This window comes from Panthera leo, chromosome A3 (genome assembly GCF_018350215.1).
Source record: "Panthera leo isolate Ple1 chromosome A3, P.leo_Ple1_pat1.1, whole genome shotgun sequence".
In the NCBI taxonomy this organism is placed as follows: Eukaryota; Metazoa; Chordata; class Mammalia; order Carnivora; family Felidae; genus Panthera; species Panthera leo.
The window spans coordinates 58,526,928-58,543,546 of NC_056681.1; the positions used below are offsets into that span (position 1 = coordinate 58,526,928).

Here is a 16,619-nt window from a genome sequence, read left to right on the forward strand (position 1 = left end):
TCAAATGGGTGGTCTTTCTCTGTCGGAGAAGCTCACGTCTGTCACATCTGTGGCAAAGATGGTGTGTAGGAGAGCTGTAGGAAGGGAATTTCACCCCTGAGCCCTCCAGCCTCATGGAAAGAATCACTCACTCCAACGGCTATTTATTGTGTCCCTACAAAGTCGCAAGCGCCTTCCTGGGCACTGAGCATACAGCAGTGGAAAGACAAAGTCTCCACCCCTGTGATCTTGCACACTAATCAGGGTGAGGAATCCCTGCTCCAGAGATGTCCTCACGGCGAGCAGGTGGAACAAGGAAAAGGAGATAAGCCCTATGGTAGACCAGTTTTGCCAACACTCTGGAGGGTGGCTGCTGTGAGTTGCCATGGAGATGACACCCATTGGTAATGAGATTTCCCCTTTAATGAAGTCCAAATGACTCTGCTTTATGCTAATGCTCTCCCAGCACAAATTGATGGCGCAGGGCTCACATGTAGTCATGGAAAGAAACCCAGCCCTGAAGCTATCGTCCCCTCCCCCAATACACTTTCTTTGGATCCCTGTATGAAGCCCAAGAAAGTATTTACACCAGTTTTTCCTCTTCACATGGTTAAGTGGGCCAGAGGGAGGTCAGGCTCATTCAAGACCCTGTCAAGCCATCCCATCTCACCCAGATCTATCAAGGAAAAACAAACATTGTATAAGGCTTTGATATGGACAGAAGTTTGCTTGAAATGGACAAAAGGCATTGAAACAGGCAAAAGGTTCAGCACACTGGTCTGAGTTATCTCTGTCTTTCATTGTGTTTGAGTTATTTTACAACTCTAAATTGTGTCCAACTGATGATAATGCAAATGATCCTCCTTCAGGGAAATGCAAACTAGCTGTGTCAGGTGGATGCCATTGATTACTGTCCTGAGGACAGGTCTGTTGAATTTGTGTAAATTCTTCACTGTCTGTATATGGTCAATGCTTTGAATTCTCTTTTGAACCAGTTGCAACATTTTACTAACTTCCTCTTTAATAAATGACACATGAGTTCTTTGACACCCATTCGTTTTATATCTGTATAAAGAGTCAAGGTTTTACCTTCATTAAAAAAGTGTCTTTTAATGATAGCAATAAGCCAGATCCCCCTCCCCCACACCCCACCCCAGTCCCGCTTTTCAGCCTAACGTTAATTATCTTTTCCTTTTCTGGAAAACCAAAGGCCTTGGGATTTGGAGCGTTCGGCTGAGTCACATGCCCTCCTGTCTCCCCTACCAGTCTCACTGAGGGCACCCCTTGCAGGCCCACGTGAGAGAATGCCAGCCAGCTTCCCTCCCCCACTTCCCTCACCACAAGATGCAGCCACACAGACTGCAACAGGGGAAAGGCATAGCTACGTTTCCAGCTCTTTCCAGCCTCCTAAGGGCAGCTGGCTCCCTTCTGCACTATACCTCCATGCCTCCCAGCCTGTCCCTTACGGCCCAGCCTCATGTGCCAACCACCGGAGGCCAAGGAGGCACATTCTCCAGCTCTGGGAGCGGCGTCTCTTTCTCTGTGGGATTTGTTTTTCTCCCACCTCACACCAGATGGGTTTTAAGTTCCCCTTCATGACTCAGGCTATGTAGCTGTCTGTGCTTTCTGTCCAAAAGCCTCCTTGACTGGGATTCATGAGTATGGAATGCCCGCCTAGGACCCCTGAGGATCTGCTATAGGAGTGAGAAGGTCCCAGTAACCAGGAGTTGAAAGCCCCAGAAAAGTTGGTATTTCCACAGTGATCTGTTTATTTGTCCATCTGTCTATATCTAATTATTCAGTTGGGCTTGTTATTTCAATGTAGGCTCCTGGCATCTGTTTCATTTGCTGCTTCTGGAATATGTGATTCATATACTTCAGTCATGCATAGAAGAGGAAGAGGATGACGATGATGTGGAAAATCTCAAGGAAATGCTACCAGATGACCAGTCTCTTGTCCAGCCAGACCAGGCAACCTTCCACCCTCCAGATTCTTCACCAGCCCTGGCGTATGACAGCCCACATATGGATCCACATCGGGTGATGCTGAAACACATAGGCCAGAGCCGATGTCCTGTGGGTGTGAACAGTGTGTTTCTCAGGGTCCTGGGCTTCCTGGTGGACACTGACACAGGTGATAAGGTACAGACACAGGGGCAGGCTTGGCAAGGGAAGTAAGAACTATCACATGGTTAGGAAATCCACAAAGATCATTCTGTCCAAACAATGATACACGATTCTAGACTCATCTTTGCTTCAGGAGATTTTTGCCAGGGGTGATGATAGTAGCTTATCTGTTAAACACTGGTCAGCAAACGTTCATGGTGTATAGATTATATACCAGGCACACTTAGAGGTGTGGAATATTTGGATGGCCTGGGTCTTGCCTTGCCAGAGTTTGCCAGGCACGCTTATGATGAAATTTGGAAGAAAGAATTCCTGAGATGTTTTTGGTGCAAAAAGGTGATTTTATTATAGCATGGGACAGGACCCGTGGGCAGAAAGAACTGCACTGGGATTGTGAGGAGTGACTGATTATATACTTTTTGATTAGTGGGGGTTAGGGATAGCATAAGTCTCAGGAATTTTGAAGCAAGGCTTTCAGGACCTTGAGGGACTAGCTGCTGTTAAGATAAGGTTTAGTCTGTAATAAAACATAAACATTAATGCGCTAAGGCAGCCATGACTTCCTTGAGGAAGGTCACACTCCGCATGTTTCAGGTGTCTGTCCGTGGGCTGAAAGCTGTAAGCTTTAGTTTAAGCTACATTTCTCTTGACTTTGTTTTCCTCAGTAGTTAGGCTAACTGAGCTAACTAAACTAAGAGGTAAGCCCTGAAAACACCTCTGCCACTTCGGATTTTGAAAAGATGGAATTGGGGTACATCTTGAAAGATACAAAAATAAGAATTGCTATTTCCACCTACTATACAACTTTTCTATACATTATCTCCAAGCCATACAGCCCAGCAGAGTATCTGCCCTTATCATTTCTATGCCATGGCTGAGGGAACTGAGGCTCAGAGAAGCTAAGTGACTTGCAGGAAGTCACACAGCAAGCAAATAGTGGAATGGAGATTGGAACCCTGGCCTGCCTGATCTCTAGTCCATTCTTCTCCCACAACACAAGATCAGAGGAGGGTGGTCCATGCCCGAAGGAGAATAGGACACAGATTGCAGAGTTCAGAGAGGGGACCTTGAGTGCCAGAAAGAGGAGCCAGGCTGCTGGAGCAAGCAATTGAAACTCCTCCGTTGCCTGGGGAAGTGGAGGGTGCCTCGTGTAAAAAATTGTCTTAGTACTAATTTCTAAACCTTCTATACACATGTTTGGAAGTTTAGCCACTTTACACAGTATTTCTTTTGCACCCGCAAGTTCCCTCCCCTTTTGAGAAGATGAGGAGTTGAGCTGAGTAGGAGATCCAGGCAAGGCCATTGCCCTTCACCTGAGTTAACAGTGGTCTTGACCATGGGAATGAGTCACAGCCTGAAACTGTTCAATGCCCTATAGTCCTCACAATAACCAGAACCTCACAGGGACCTTTCCTTCCTGAATAAACCCTCATTCCAAGTACCCCAGAGTGCAGAGAACCCTGTTATTAAGCACTACTTGGACAGAACACCGTACTAGACAAAAATAATATGAGCCAGAGTGAAAGAAATGCATGTCGGGTTTACACATTCTCTGGTTTTGGTCTTTGTTTTCTTGTCTTGCAATAGTTATGTTCATATATCCAGCTGCCTTTGATGCTGTTGGTGGAGTAGGTTCAGTAGGTGGATATAGGTTCTTATCTATAAATAAGAAACTCACCTCCTCTGTGAGTGTGTATGTGAAGCAGACATGACAGATAGGTGTGAAATAGTGACATACTGGCCTCAAATCAGGGACCCAATGGTGGGGGCAAGGAGAGCTGGGCCCTGTTAGGAGAGGAGCAGCTGGAGACAGTTAGGGCATCACTCACGAGCTGGTATTTCAGGGCTGCTGGCAGAGAGGAGGCCCAGTTAGATCTGAAGAAGGGACCAGTTGGCCAGGCTGTGCCCAGGAAAATGTGTCTCCCTGCACCCTGACCCTCTGGACGAAATGTCCTGTCCTGGCAACAGGGCCCTGCAAGGGCTGGCCAGTGGGAAACTCACCTGAGTACACTCTGGAACATTGTATGGAGTCCTAACAGGACAAGGAATTGTGCTGGACATTCAGCTCCAAGTGTGCACGTCTCCACTCACTGGCTGGGGAGAGAGCTAGGACTGTAGACAATTTGACATGCCCCTTAGTCACCAAGGTAGCCAGGAGTAAACTTCGTGGTGGGCATGTAAATGCATCGTTTCAACAACACAATGAGATGTACCATCATTGTTCCCGGTTCACAGATAGCATAACTGAGGCTCATGAAGGGTTGAGTAATGTTCCCAAGGTCACCTCACTAGTAACTGACAGAGCAGAGATTCAAACCTTCGTAGATCTCCTTGCAAAACTGTCCCTTCCTAGCACCCTCTCTCTTCCCAGAAGGTGCTGCCATGTGCTCTAATTCCAAAAGCAGTGATGGGAATAAATTAGAAATACCTTCGAGTCTGAATTTGGGAACATAAGTGGGCAGTCTAGTACATAACTTCCTAGATGAGATTCAGATTCCCTGTCTTCCACTTCTTAGCTGAGAATCTTGGGCAAATTTCTTAATTTATCTGTACCTCAGTCTCTTTATCTACAAAATAGGAATAATACTATCTAATTCCATAGGGCAGTTATGAAGCTTAAATAAGTCAATCATTGTAAGATTCTTGGAACATAAGTTAAGTACCCATAACCATTAGTCATCATTATTAATTCTCCAATGAAACCTCCTAACCTGAGCACCTTTCACCACACCCCACCCAATCCCCTAGCAACTCTGAAGTTCATTGCAGTGGGGTTTGACCTATATTTAATTGGTGGAAACAATAGAGAAAGATATTAACTACTTAATTGAACTACATAATAAAGCAATACAGGCAGATGAATGTCAGATAATCCAAGGTAATATGCATTAGAGATTAATTAAACCTGCCTCTGTTTGTGCATGCTTGCTGAATTAGCTATAATGACTTAAACACTCTAACACCAAAAAGTTACGCTCATCTAATTTTTATTGCATTCATTATTCGGCATTTGCACTCATCATCAACAAAAAAGCACACCCTCTGTGTCCCATCTGCATTCATCTGCCACGAGTTAACACCCCATTCAGCTGCACATCTGTGGCAGCCTCGTTCTTGGAACAATTTAGTGCCGCCCTGCACCTATGATAACAACCGAAGTCAGCATTCTGGACTGCCATATCCATCTGCCACTCTTCCACATTCTAGCAATGTTCAAAATAGGAAGGTGCCAAGGAATGTTTAAGAATAAAGTGAAAAAATCACACTGATATTAAATAAGAAATATTCTTTTTAAAAACAGACTACACAGTTTTCACTTTAGGGCATGTACTCAAGGATTAAAACATGGCAAAAATATTTAAAAACAAGCAACTCTTTAGATCTAGGACAGAGGTAAAGACAATTTTTTTGAGAGAGAAGAAACACATCTTCTGGTTGAGTGGTGATGGTTGTTGTCAAATTTAGGGAGGAAGAGTATGAAATACTTTCACTAACCTTGCATTTGAAGTTGTCGTGTACCCATCTTTGTCAAAATATGTTGACTTATGGGGGGTGGGGGGTTATCGATAAAACAGGGCCAAGAAAATACATCTCTGTCAGTCTGAAAGTCATCATGTCCAAGGATTTGCTCATCTCCCAAGTACCATTGGAGCTAAGGGAAGGAAGGCATATTATCCTGTTTCTCTGATAGGAAGACGTGCTAAGTGAAGTTAGATGTGTTAGCTGAGAGCAGGTGCTTAAGCTAACATCAGAATCTGTGAATCTCCCAAATCTCTTACTACCCAGCTGAGTGTTAAATTAACCAATGACTATTTTCATGGTCCTCCCACCCCTACCTTCCTTATCTACTGGCATGCTTGATGGATGGTGGAGGAAGGGTCTGTGTGGGAATTTGAGCCAAGAATACAGGGATTGGTCTCCAACTGGAAGGCAGCCAAAGTGATGAGCATTATAGCCACATGGAGCCCCGCGGACATTTCATGCGTTTCTTCATGATTTTCACACCAGATCCACACTCTCCCATGTCCTTAATGGAAGTGTGCTGGCTTTATCTCAAGTGGTCACAAACAACCGCAGGCCCATTCCTTTTCCTAAAGACAGCCCACCTGCCTCACCCTCCATGACCCCTCTCTCTTGTACCATCCGAGGGTTGAGATTCTCTCCCTGCAGTCCTCAGGCCTTGAGCATTCCTCAGAGAAATTGGGATCTCCAGTAGTAGGAGTAAATAAATGCAGAAGCTTCTGGTTAGGTCTGTGAGGGCATGGTGGAAGAATTCAAATGGTGGGTCCTGCAACAGGAAATCATATAATTTCTCTTTTTATCTTTTCCTTGTGACTGTTTCCCCCTTGCAGCTCATCCAGATATTGTTGGAGGACAAGGCCACTGAAAACACCTTCAAACTCAGCCTTCCTGTGGGACAAGAGGCCCTGGTAACTCTAAAAGATGGACAAAAATTTGTAATTCATGTATCAGATGTACCCCAAAGCTCTGAAAATATTTTTTTCAGGGAAAGCAACGCTAATATATAAGATCATTTCTTAGAATAGGACATGAGAAAACATAGATTTTCACTCTTAAAAATATATTAAGTGCTAAAGCTTTTGTATTGATGAGAAAGAAGATTTTATGTACATAATAGAGGTAGCATTGTCTATTTTGGGTTTATATGTATTTCAAGCAGTTAGTTTAGGTGAATCATATAAACTGATTTGGAGAATATTTTTTGCTTCTGTTGCTTTTCTTCAGGGCTTTTCAAGTGTTTTTACCAGGGACTTAATAGAAGAGAAGTTTGAGAAATCTTGTGAGTAGAGAAATGGATAGATCTCTAGCGAGAGATAAAATTTGAATACAAACGGGTACAACCAGTAAAAGGCCAATGGTAACATTTTTCTTCCCCTTGGCAGGGCCCCGATTGAAATAGAATTTGTGGAAAGATCTCCTCAGGCAGTAAGAAACAGACAAAATGCAATTTGATACCAACCGTTAGTCTTACTTATTGGTCCATTAAGAACATTCTTGAAGTGAGGTTGAATTTTGAACCCAACAATGTCTGCAACAAATGGTGATGCCCTGCTTTGAGTCACTTTTTATTGCTCTTTGTTGCAAAATCCTGAGAAATGTTGAAACTAAGAATAGATCATTCACTGCTAAGCCAGATCAATTTTTATGTAACTGATTATAACATTTAAAAGGAATTTAGCAATTCATGCTTAACACGACTTCTGGTATAAGAGGAAATAATAGAGAATATTTTATTGATCTCATGTTATATAAGAAATGAATTAAATTTCCCTAAATGCTTGGAAATTTTAAAGAAACACGAACTGTGTCACTAGATTTGTTAAGAATTATGCATCTTTATAGTTAAAGAAGCAATCATTATTTCAGGGACCTTTACTACTACATTTATTATGTTATCTCATTAGTTAAGCTCTCTGGGAGTAATAGTTTATCAAAGAATTACTCAGGGATATTCCTTTACTCACTGTTCAGTGACCTTGCATATCATTCATTTGCTCACATATAAGTGGACAGATGGGAGACAAGAAACAAAGGTAGCAACAAGATGTACCAGATTGGGAATAGTGAATTTTATTTGCATATTTTGAGGTAAACTGATTAGCCGAGAGCTAGCAGAGGATGTTCAGTCCTTGAAAAAGCTAACCAGGTTCATCAAAGGCAACAATCCGAATTGCTTATCTCTGGGGTCAGAAGTTAGGTTAGGGGATGAGGGTGGGTAGTAAGAAACAGGAGAGGAAGAGGCTTCTGGGACCCCTGATAGTGTTCCAATCTGCCGTTCAAGTGTGTCCACCTTGTGAAAATGTGTCACAGAGATTATGACTTGATTTGATTAATTTTCTGCTTTATGCTATGTATGAAAGTGTATTTTTTTAAGTTTATTTTATTTTGAGAAAGAGAGAGAGCACGAGTGCGGAAGGGGCAGAGAGAGAGGGAGAGAGAGAATCCCAAGGTGACAGACCCTGCGTTGATAGCACAGAACCTGATGGGACTCAGTGTCACCAACCGTGAGCTCACGACCTGAGCTGAAACCAAGAGTCAGACACTTAACCGACTGAGCCACCCAGGCACCGTGAACATGTGTTTTTAAAATAGAAGGTATTGCATATACACTGGTATTGCATTAGAGGCTCCTGGTGGGGGAATGGCTAAGAAGCTCATGGAAGGATTTCAGGAGAAAGTGAGCCAGCTTGGAAAGCCACCAGGGTCAATGAACACTGATGTGAAAATGGAACCACACCTGCCGTGTACGTCTTTGTTTTCCCCTCTCAATCCACCTCGCTGACAACCTGAGGCAGGAGGCCAAGCAAGAAGAGAGAATCTCCCCACATCCACCTCCCTCACCCCAGGCCTCAAGACCCAATACAGTTCTCAGCCAGGACAGAGGAGAAGCTTTCATCCTTAATAAAGTTTGACATTTTGATTATTACACTGGATTAGACATTTTAATTACTCATCAGAGATGGTTCTTGTTTCGTTCACGGCAAATTATGCTCAGAGACTGAAATTGTCTTTGCCAGTAATTTATTTAACAAAATTTCACTGGGGGAATTATAATTTATAATAATAATATGTCACAAGCCAGTAGCATACAGGATAATGTCTCTTCATGAGCCAATAAGGAAATAATATAGTCCAAACCAGTGATAGATTAATTACACTACTGTTCTAGGCAAAGGGGAGATGAAAGAAAAAAAAGACCAAATTTAATTGAGGTGTACCTTTCTGCAAGTTGGTTCTCAGAAGAGTTGGCTTAGCCAACCAAGAGCTGACATCCAGCTGCCAGCACAGATTGCTAGAGCACAATGCTAGCAGAGCGAAGAGGCCCGTGTTTACGGGCAAGAAGATCTCTTTCGTGGGTCCGCTGCACGGTTTATACCACTGCCAGCAAGGAGTGTAGCCTTCATCGTGGCAGGAGCTAATGTCTCAAGGTCTTCAAAGAGCTATTGAGATCAGCCAAGAGTAGCCTTGCTCAGACGGAACACTCTTGGTGAGTCTTCACAAATTCTTGGTATTAAGGGTTTCCTCTCTGTAGGCACTCAGTAGCACAGCTTGGGTGACATCATTCTGACATGGCCTCCCCAAATGTAAATTACCCTCAGATCAAGACAACTTCACTTAAACCGTAAAGAAGTGGACTTGAAATCATAACAATACACAACGGTTGCTATGACTGAAAGCAGCTGGTGGTCTGTTATCTGAACGCGAACACGATTGTAAATAGCCACTGCCTCTAGCCCCTTCCCCAAACCTGGGTTTTTATCCAAGAGCCAGAAATAATTCATAGATCAAGTGACAAAAGTTGTTCTCTGCTTGTGCCATCTATCGCTTCACAATTTCGGCATGACAAACTAATCCTTAATGGCTTAAAACAGCCACAATGGATTTATTATTCCTTACCAGTCACCAGGTTGCTTGGACGGTTACGCTGATCTGGGCTGGACTTCATGAACCTCAGCTGGGCTCACTCAGCCATCGTGTTTTCTGAAACAGTAATTTGAAGTAGAAATAATAATGAGACCCTGTACAAACCAATCTTCCCAGGGCACATCGCTGTTGTCAATATGGTACTTACAGAGAGACAAGCACATCAAATAGCACATGGATCTTGGAACGTTAAGTTTGCACTCACGATGATGTTAAATCGGAAACCCACGAACAATCTGGTAGCAGACAGATCTTGCAAACACAGAAGTTTGATCTAAAATGTATAGCAATGTGTTCTCAAATATTTGTCATGTATATTCTTTTACCAGGAACTCTTTAAGCATTGGGGATCATCAGTGAACTAAACAGGCAAATCCCTGCTCCTCAGGAGTTTGTAATCCTGGTAGAAGACCCACACCGAACTAAGTAACAAATAAAAGCCCGGTATCTTAGGCAGTGATTCCTAAGTATAATAGTAAAAATAACACCCAATAAAGAAAATCATGATGGGGAGGCAGGTGTTACTTCATGCAGTGTTCTCAAGCAAGGTCTCTTTCACAAGGTGTAATCTGAAAAGAGATCTGAAGAAAGTAGGAAAAAAGAAATTGTGAGAGCCTTCCAGAAAGGTGGAAAGTTGAGTAGCACTACCAGGCAGCCCCAGCAGCCTCTTGAAGTGGATGGCCATGAATTTTAAATTATTAAGGGATTTAAAATCACTATTGGTTTCCAGAAATTTGGCAAGCCAGTTTATTTGAACTAATTCATCAGGTGAAAACAACTATATGTGTTGGAAAAATATAAAATGTCTTCTTAAAAGCATCAAAAAGATAGAAACAAATCTCTAGGTCCTAATCTAAGAGAATGTGGAATTTAGTGTGGTGAACTAAGCACTAAGGCTGCATTTTCCAATCCCCACAACTTTGAGCTTCAGATTTGAAGAGAGCAGTAGTAGTCAAATACCAGAAGCCAGCCAGGGTAGGAAGTCTAATAGCGACCTTATAAACTGGAACATCCAAAGGGCTATACACTCCAGGTAAGGGTGAGTAGGAAGTAAACGTGCCCCTCCTTCCCACCCCATCCTCACTCCCCACCCAAGATGTGACAAGTAAATTCACTGAAATGTATCAGGGTCAGGGGAAAGCTGTCGCCCTCTCTTCTCTCTTTCTCCCAGGCCCTAGCAACCACTCCTTTTATTGACAAATGATCATCAATTGTATGGATATACCACATTTCATTTATCCATTCATCATCGTTTGATGGGACATTTAGGTTGTTTTCCCGTAATGGAAACATGAATAATTTCATTTCCACTTGAATAATGCTTCTGTGAACACTGATGTACAAGTTTTTGTGTGGACATACATTTCATTTATCTTGGGTACATGTACCTAGGAATGAAATTGCTGGTTCATATGGTAACTCTATGTTTAGCCTTTTCAAGAGCAGCCAAACTATTTTCCAAATGGCTGCACCATTTTATATTTCCATCAGAAATGTGTAAAGGTTCCACATTTTCACCAATATCTATCACTTGCCTTTTTGATTATAGGCATCCTAGTGGGCGTGAGATGGTATCTCATTGTGGTTTTGACTTGCATTTCCCCAATGACTAATGATGTTGAGCATTTTTCCATGTGCTTATAGGCCATTTGCATGTCTTCTTTGGAAAAATGTCTGTTCAAATCCTTTGCACATTTTAAATAGGCTTATTTGTTTTGTTTTGCTTTGCTTTTTGTAATTGACTTATACATGTTCTTTGGATATTCTGGATACAAGTCCCTTGTCAGATACAGGATTCGCAAATATAACAGTAAATACTGTAGTATGTCTCTGTAACAGAATTTTTTACCTAGCCGAAACTCCCTTATCACACCTGATAAATAAAACAACGTTCTTTCATATCATCTGATACTTAGCCCACATTCAGATTTCTCTACTGACCTCAATAATGGCTTTTAACAGTTGACCCATCTCTTGCATTTCATCTTATGTCTCCTAAATATTTTCATATCTATAACCACACACCTATAATTTTTCATCCCATTTATTTGTTGAAGAAACTGGGTTATTTGTACTACGGAGCGTTCCACATTCTGAATTATATGACTCGTTCCATTGACTCTGTATTTGTGTTATCTAGCAGTTAAAATAGAAGCTTCAGCAGATTCAGGCCAAATTTTTTTCAAACACTTCATAGATAGCACTGTGTACCTCCTACCTGTGCACACTACTACATCACATCAAGCAATACTTGATGTCACTATAAAGGGCTAAATATTTGTGTTCCTTCAAAACTCCATATGTTGAAGCCCTATACCCCAGTATTAGAAAGTGGAGGCCTTTGGAAGGTAACTAGGATTAGATGAGGTTATGAGGGAGAAGCCCTCATCATGGTATTAGTGCCCTTAAAAAAAGAGAAAAACAGGAAAGGTCATGTGAGAACACAGTGAGGTGGCTGTCTACAAGGCAGGAAAAGAGTCCTCACCAGACATCGAATCTACCAGCACCTTGATCTTGGACCTCTCAGCCTCCAGAACTGTGAAAAATAAACGTCTGTTGTTTAAACCACCTAGTCTGTGATATTTTGTTATAGCAGCCTAAACAGACAAAGGTAGTCCTTTGTCCCACATTTGGTGAAATTAAGAATTAAGATTCAGGACATCTGGGTGGCTCAGTCAGTTAACTGCCTGACTCTTGGTTTCAGCTCAGGTCATGATCCCGGGGTCATGGGATCAACCTCATCAGGGTCCACGCTGAGTGTGGAGCCTGCTTAAGACTCTCTCTCTCTCTCTCTCTCTCTCTTACTCTCTCTTTTTCTTTCAAGGGGTACCTGGGTGCCTCAGTTGGTTGAGCATCCAACTCTGCTCAGGTCATGATCTCACAGTTCTTGGGATCGAGCCCCATGTTGGACTCAGCACTGACAACAGAGCCTGCTTGGGATTCTCTCTCTCCCTCTCTCTCTTTGCACCTTCCTTTCTCTCTCTCTCTTTTTCAAAATAAAAAGAATTTAAAACTTTAAAAGTTTCTCACTCTCTCCCTCTGCCCATCTCCCCTGTTCACACACTCTCGGTCTCTCTCTCAAATGAAGAAAGAAAGAAAGAAAGAAAGAAAGAAAGAAAGAAAGAAAGAAAGAAAGAAAAACAAAGAAAAGACTTAAGATTGATCATGGGGTTCAGGTGTTGCCAGGATGATCTATCTACTATAAGATTCCACTCAATATTTCATTTAGTATTTCACATATTGATTATTGTTGCCTATATAGATTGCTTCATTAGGGGTTGCAAAATGATTTCTTTTTCTAATGTTCTAATTCCTTCTAGATGTATTAGCTGGAATTTGTCTAGAAAGAAAATCTTTCCCATATCAACAATTTGGTTACCTTGAAATAGAATTGAAACATAAAAGGAAAGGCAGGATAAATGCTTGAATTATTTTTGCTTTAGAAAAAATAAATTATCAGAATAAATTAGATGCCTTGATAACTTCCAGTGATGACTATTGAAGGCTTGTCTTTTGTTTTTGTTTTTAATCATTATTAACTCAGGAGACCCATTACCAATACTTGTGTCTTACACAGTTATAGTGTGATGTCAAAAGCAGACATTGTACAACCAAAAACAGACATTGATGCCTTCTGTGTACAGTTCTATGACATTTTGTCACATATAGATTGTGTAACCACCACTGCAGTCAAGGTGCAGCACCCTTCCATCACCACAAAGAGCTCCCTCATGCTGCCCCTTTACGGTTACACACACCCCACACACCGTCACTAACCCTTTAGCAACCACTAATCTGTTCTCCACTCCTATAATTTTGTAATTTTGAGAATGAATAAATGAAATCATATAATGAATATAAATAAATGAATAAATGATGATATAATAAATGAATAAATGAATAAATAAATGAATAAATGAATAAATGTCATAATGAATAAATGAAATCATATAATGAATATATTCATAAATTCATAAATAAATAAATTCATTTATTCATAAATGATTCATAAATGAAATCATATAATGTATTACCTTTTAAGACTGGCTTTTTTTTTCACTCAATATAAGATCCACCCAAGTTGTTTCACATATCAATTTAGATTTCTTTTTATTTTTTAATTTTTTAATGTTTACTTTTGAGAGAGACAGACAGAGTGTGAGTGGGGAGGGGCATAGAGAGAGAGGGAGGCACAGAATCCAAGGCAGGTTCCGGGCTCCGAGCTGTTAGCACAGGAGCCTGACATGGGGCTTGAACCCACGAATCATGAGATCATGACCTGAGCCAAAGTCAGACACAACCAACTAAGCCATCCAGACACCCCTCAATTTTTATTTCTGAGCAATATTCCATGGTACGGATGTGCCCGTATGTAACCATTCACATATTGAGGGACATTTGGGTTGCTTCCAGTTTGGGGCTGTTACAAAAAAGTTGCTATGAACAATGATGTATTTGGTTTCTGTGGGAGACACACGTTTTTAGTTCTCTGGGATAAATGCCCAGGAGAGCAATTGCTGGGAGGACAGTAAATATATGTATGCTTAGTTTTTTAAATAACTGCCACCATTATTCTTTTTGATGCTTAAATTATTCCACCTTTTCCCAGTGGAAGTCTCTTCAAGTTGACTCCTGTGTTCTTTTGACATGACCCATTAATCTTTTCTAGCTTTGGGTTTTTGTTGTTTTTTTTTTTCTGACCAAGAAGACATCCCAGGATCCTCTTTACATTCCTAGCCCTAAACTTTAAACTGTGCTTTGTTACCTGTGACTACATGCCTCTCATTGTTCTTGGCAAACGTTTGTGAGTAGGAAGTAATGGATGAGCAGAAGTTCTGCAATGTGCTCCCTCCCATCACTAGTCAAATCTTTTTGTAAACATACCAAAGGCTAGTGTCCTGCAGCCAAACCTGAGAATGTTTGCTGGTGGAAGAGTCCTTTGCTATGAACTGCTTAAACAAGCCTAAAATTTCTGCAAAATGTTACTAAGCCAAGTAACTGAGTTCCAATTCAAAATAGCTCCTTCTGTATAAGTGCTATGACCACCTGCATCATTGATGACTAGCCCATGTGGTACTCATATACTCCTAGTAAGACTATGAAATGGTAAAAATCATAATGGAACACAGTTTGACAATGTTTCAGCCTGCTTGAGCTGCTATCACAAAATATCATAAACTGGGTGGCTAAAACCACAGACATTTATTGTCTCACAGTTCTAGAGGCTGGGAAGTCCAAGACCAAGGTTCCAGCAGACTCAGTTTCTGGTGAGAGCTCTCTTCCTGGCTTGCAGATGGCCACCTTCTCACTATATCATCACACAAGGCTTTTCCTTGGTGCACATTGCGAGAAAGAGTTCTCTGGTGTAATTTTTTTTTATTTTTTAATGTTTATTTTTTATTTTTGAGGAAGAGTGTGAGCAGGGGAGGGGCAGAGAGAGAGGGAGACATAGAATCTGAAGCAGGCTCCAGGTTCTGAGCTGTTAGCACAGAACCCGATGGCGGGCTCGAACCCACGAACTGTGAGATCATGACCTGAGCTGAAGTCGGACGCTTAACCAACTGAGTCACCCAGGCACTCCTGGTGTCTTTTTTTTTTTTTTTAATGTTTATTTCTTTGTTCTGAGAGAGAGAGAGAGAATGAGAAAGAGTGTGTGAGCAGGGAAGGGGCAGAGAGAAAGCAAGACAGAGAATCCCAAACAGGTTCCTGGCTGGCAGTGCAGAACCTGACACAGGGTTCAATCTCATGAACTGTGAGATTATGACCTGAGCCGAAACCAAGAGTCAGATGCTTAACCTGCACCCAGGTGCCCCTTTCTGGTATCCTTATTTGGCCACCAACTCTATCAGACCAGTGCCCCATCCTTACAACTTCATTTAGCTTTAATTATTTCATTCTAGGCCCTATCCCCAAATATAGCCACCCCAAACACATGAATTGGGGGTGGGGTGGACACAAACCTTCCATCCACTGTAATTATCTGAATGCTGCACAAAGACAAAGAGACAACAGATATGAAAGACAGGTTAGAGACCAGAGGGAAGGTCCAAAATGTTTCTAAGGAAAGGAGGAAGGAAGAAACCCACACCTAGTTGTATACCAAAGACATAGAGAAGAGTTTTAAAGCCACAGGAGAAATAAAGAACAGTCATCTTCAGAGGTGTGGCCATGAGACTGGAATCTGACTTCTCAGCAGCAGCACAGGAACCGAAGTAGAATGAAAGCCTCCATGTGTTGAAAACAGGCCTACTGCTAGAATTCTGTACTCAGCAGAAATATTTTCTGCGAGTGAAACAGAAGTAAACTTCAGACAAACAAAAGAGAGTGTGCCACTAGTAGATCCTTGTTAAAGGAAATTCTAAAGGATATACTTCAGTAGGAAAGAAAATGATCACAAATGGGTGATCTGAGATACAAGAAAAGATAAAGAGGGAGGAGACTGGAGAGTACATAGCTAAATCTAAATAAACGTAGGCTGCATAAAATAACAATGTCTCATTGTATTCAGAAAAATACAGCATTAAGACAAAAATAACGTGTAAGTCAGGAAAAGGGATAGTCTTTTGAACAAAGAGTGATGGATCAATTTGATCTCTGTAGGGACAAAATGAACCTCATTCATATACAGAAAATGTTTTTAATGGATTACAGACCTAAATGTAACAGATAAAACTATTAAGCTTCTAGAATAAAACATCAAAGATATTTTTCATGGGCTTAGATCAGACAAAGATTTCTTAGAAATGGTACAGAAAGCACAAACCATGAAAGAAAAAAAAAGATAAATTAGACGTTACCAAAATTTTAAATGTTTGCTCTTCAAAAGCCACTGGTAAGAAAATGGAAATGCAAGCCACAAACTGGGAGAAAACACTGGCAAAACGCCTGCCTGAAAAAGGACTGGTATGGAGAACATATAAAATAACTCTCATAACTCAACACTAAGAAGACACAACCAGATTTTTAAATGAGCAAATATTTACACAGACAATTCACCAAAGAAGAGAGACAAAAAGTAAGCACATAAAAAGCTGCTCAATATTGTTAGCCATTAGAAAAATGTAAAT

The 16,619-nt window shown here is 41.4% G+C and overlaps 1 protein-coding gene across 15 annotated transcripts in view; it reads left to right on the top strand.

Moving 5' to 3' along the window:
• Positions 1–6,825, top strand: part of RFX8 (regulatory factor X8) — a 258,871-nt gene extending 252,046 nt beyond the window's left edge. For all 15 annotated transcript variants that reach the window (XM_042931959.1, XM_042931951.1, XM_042931952.1 and 12 more), the window contains 2 exons: positions 1,805–2,121; positions 6,459–6,825. In XM_042931959.1, the coding sequence (XP_042787893.1) occupies positions 1,805–2,121; positions 6,459–6,635 (494 nt within the window). In that variant the 3' untranslated portion in view covers positions 6,636–6,825. The remainder of the gene's footprint in view (positions 1–1,804; positions 2,122–6,458) is intronic.
• Positions 6,826–16,619: the final 9,794 nt, after the last annotated feature.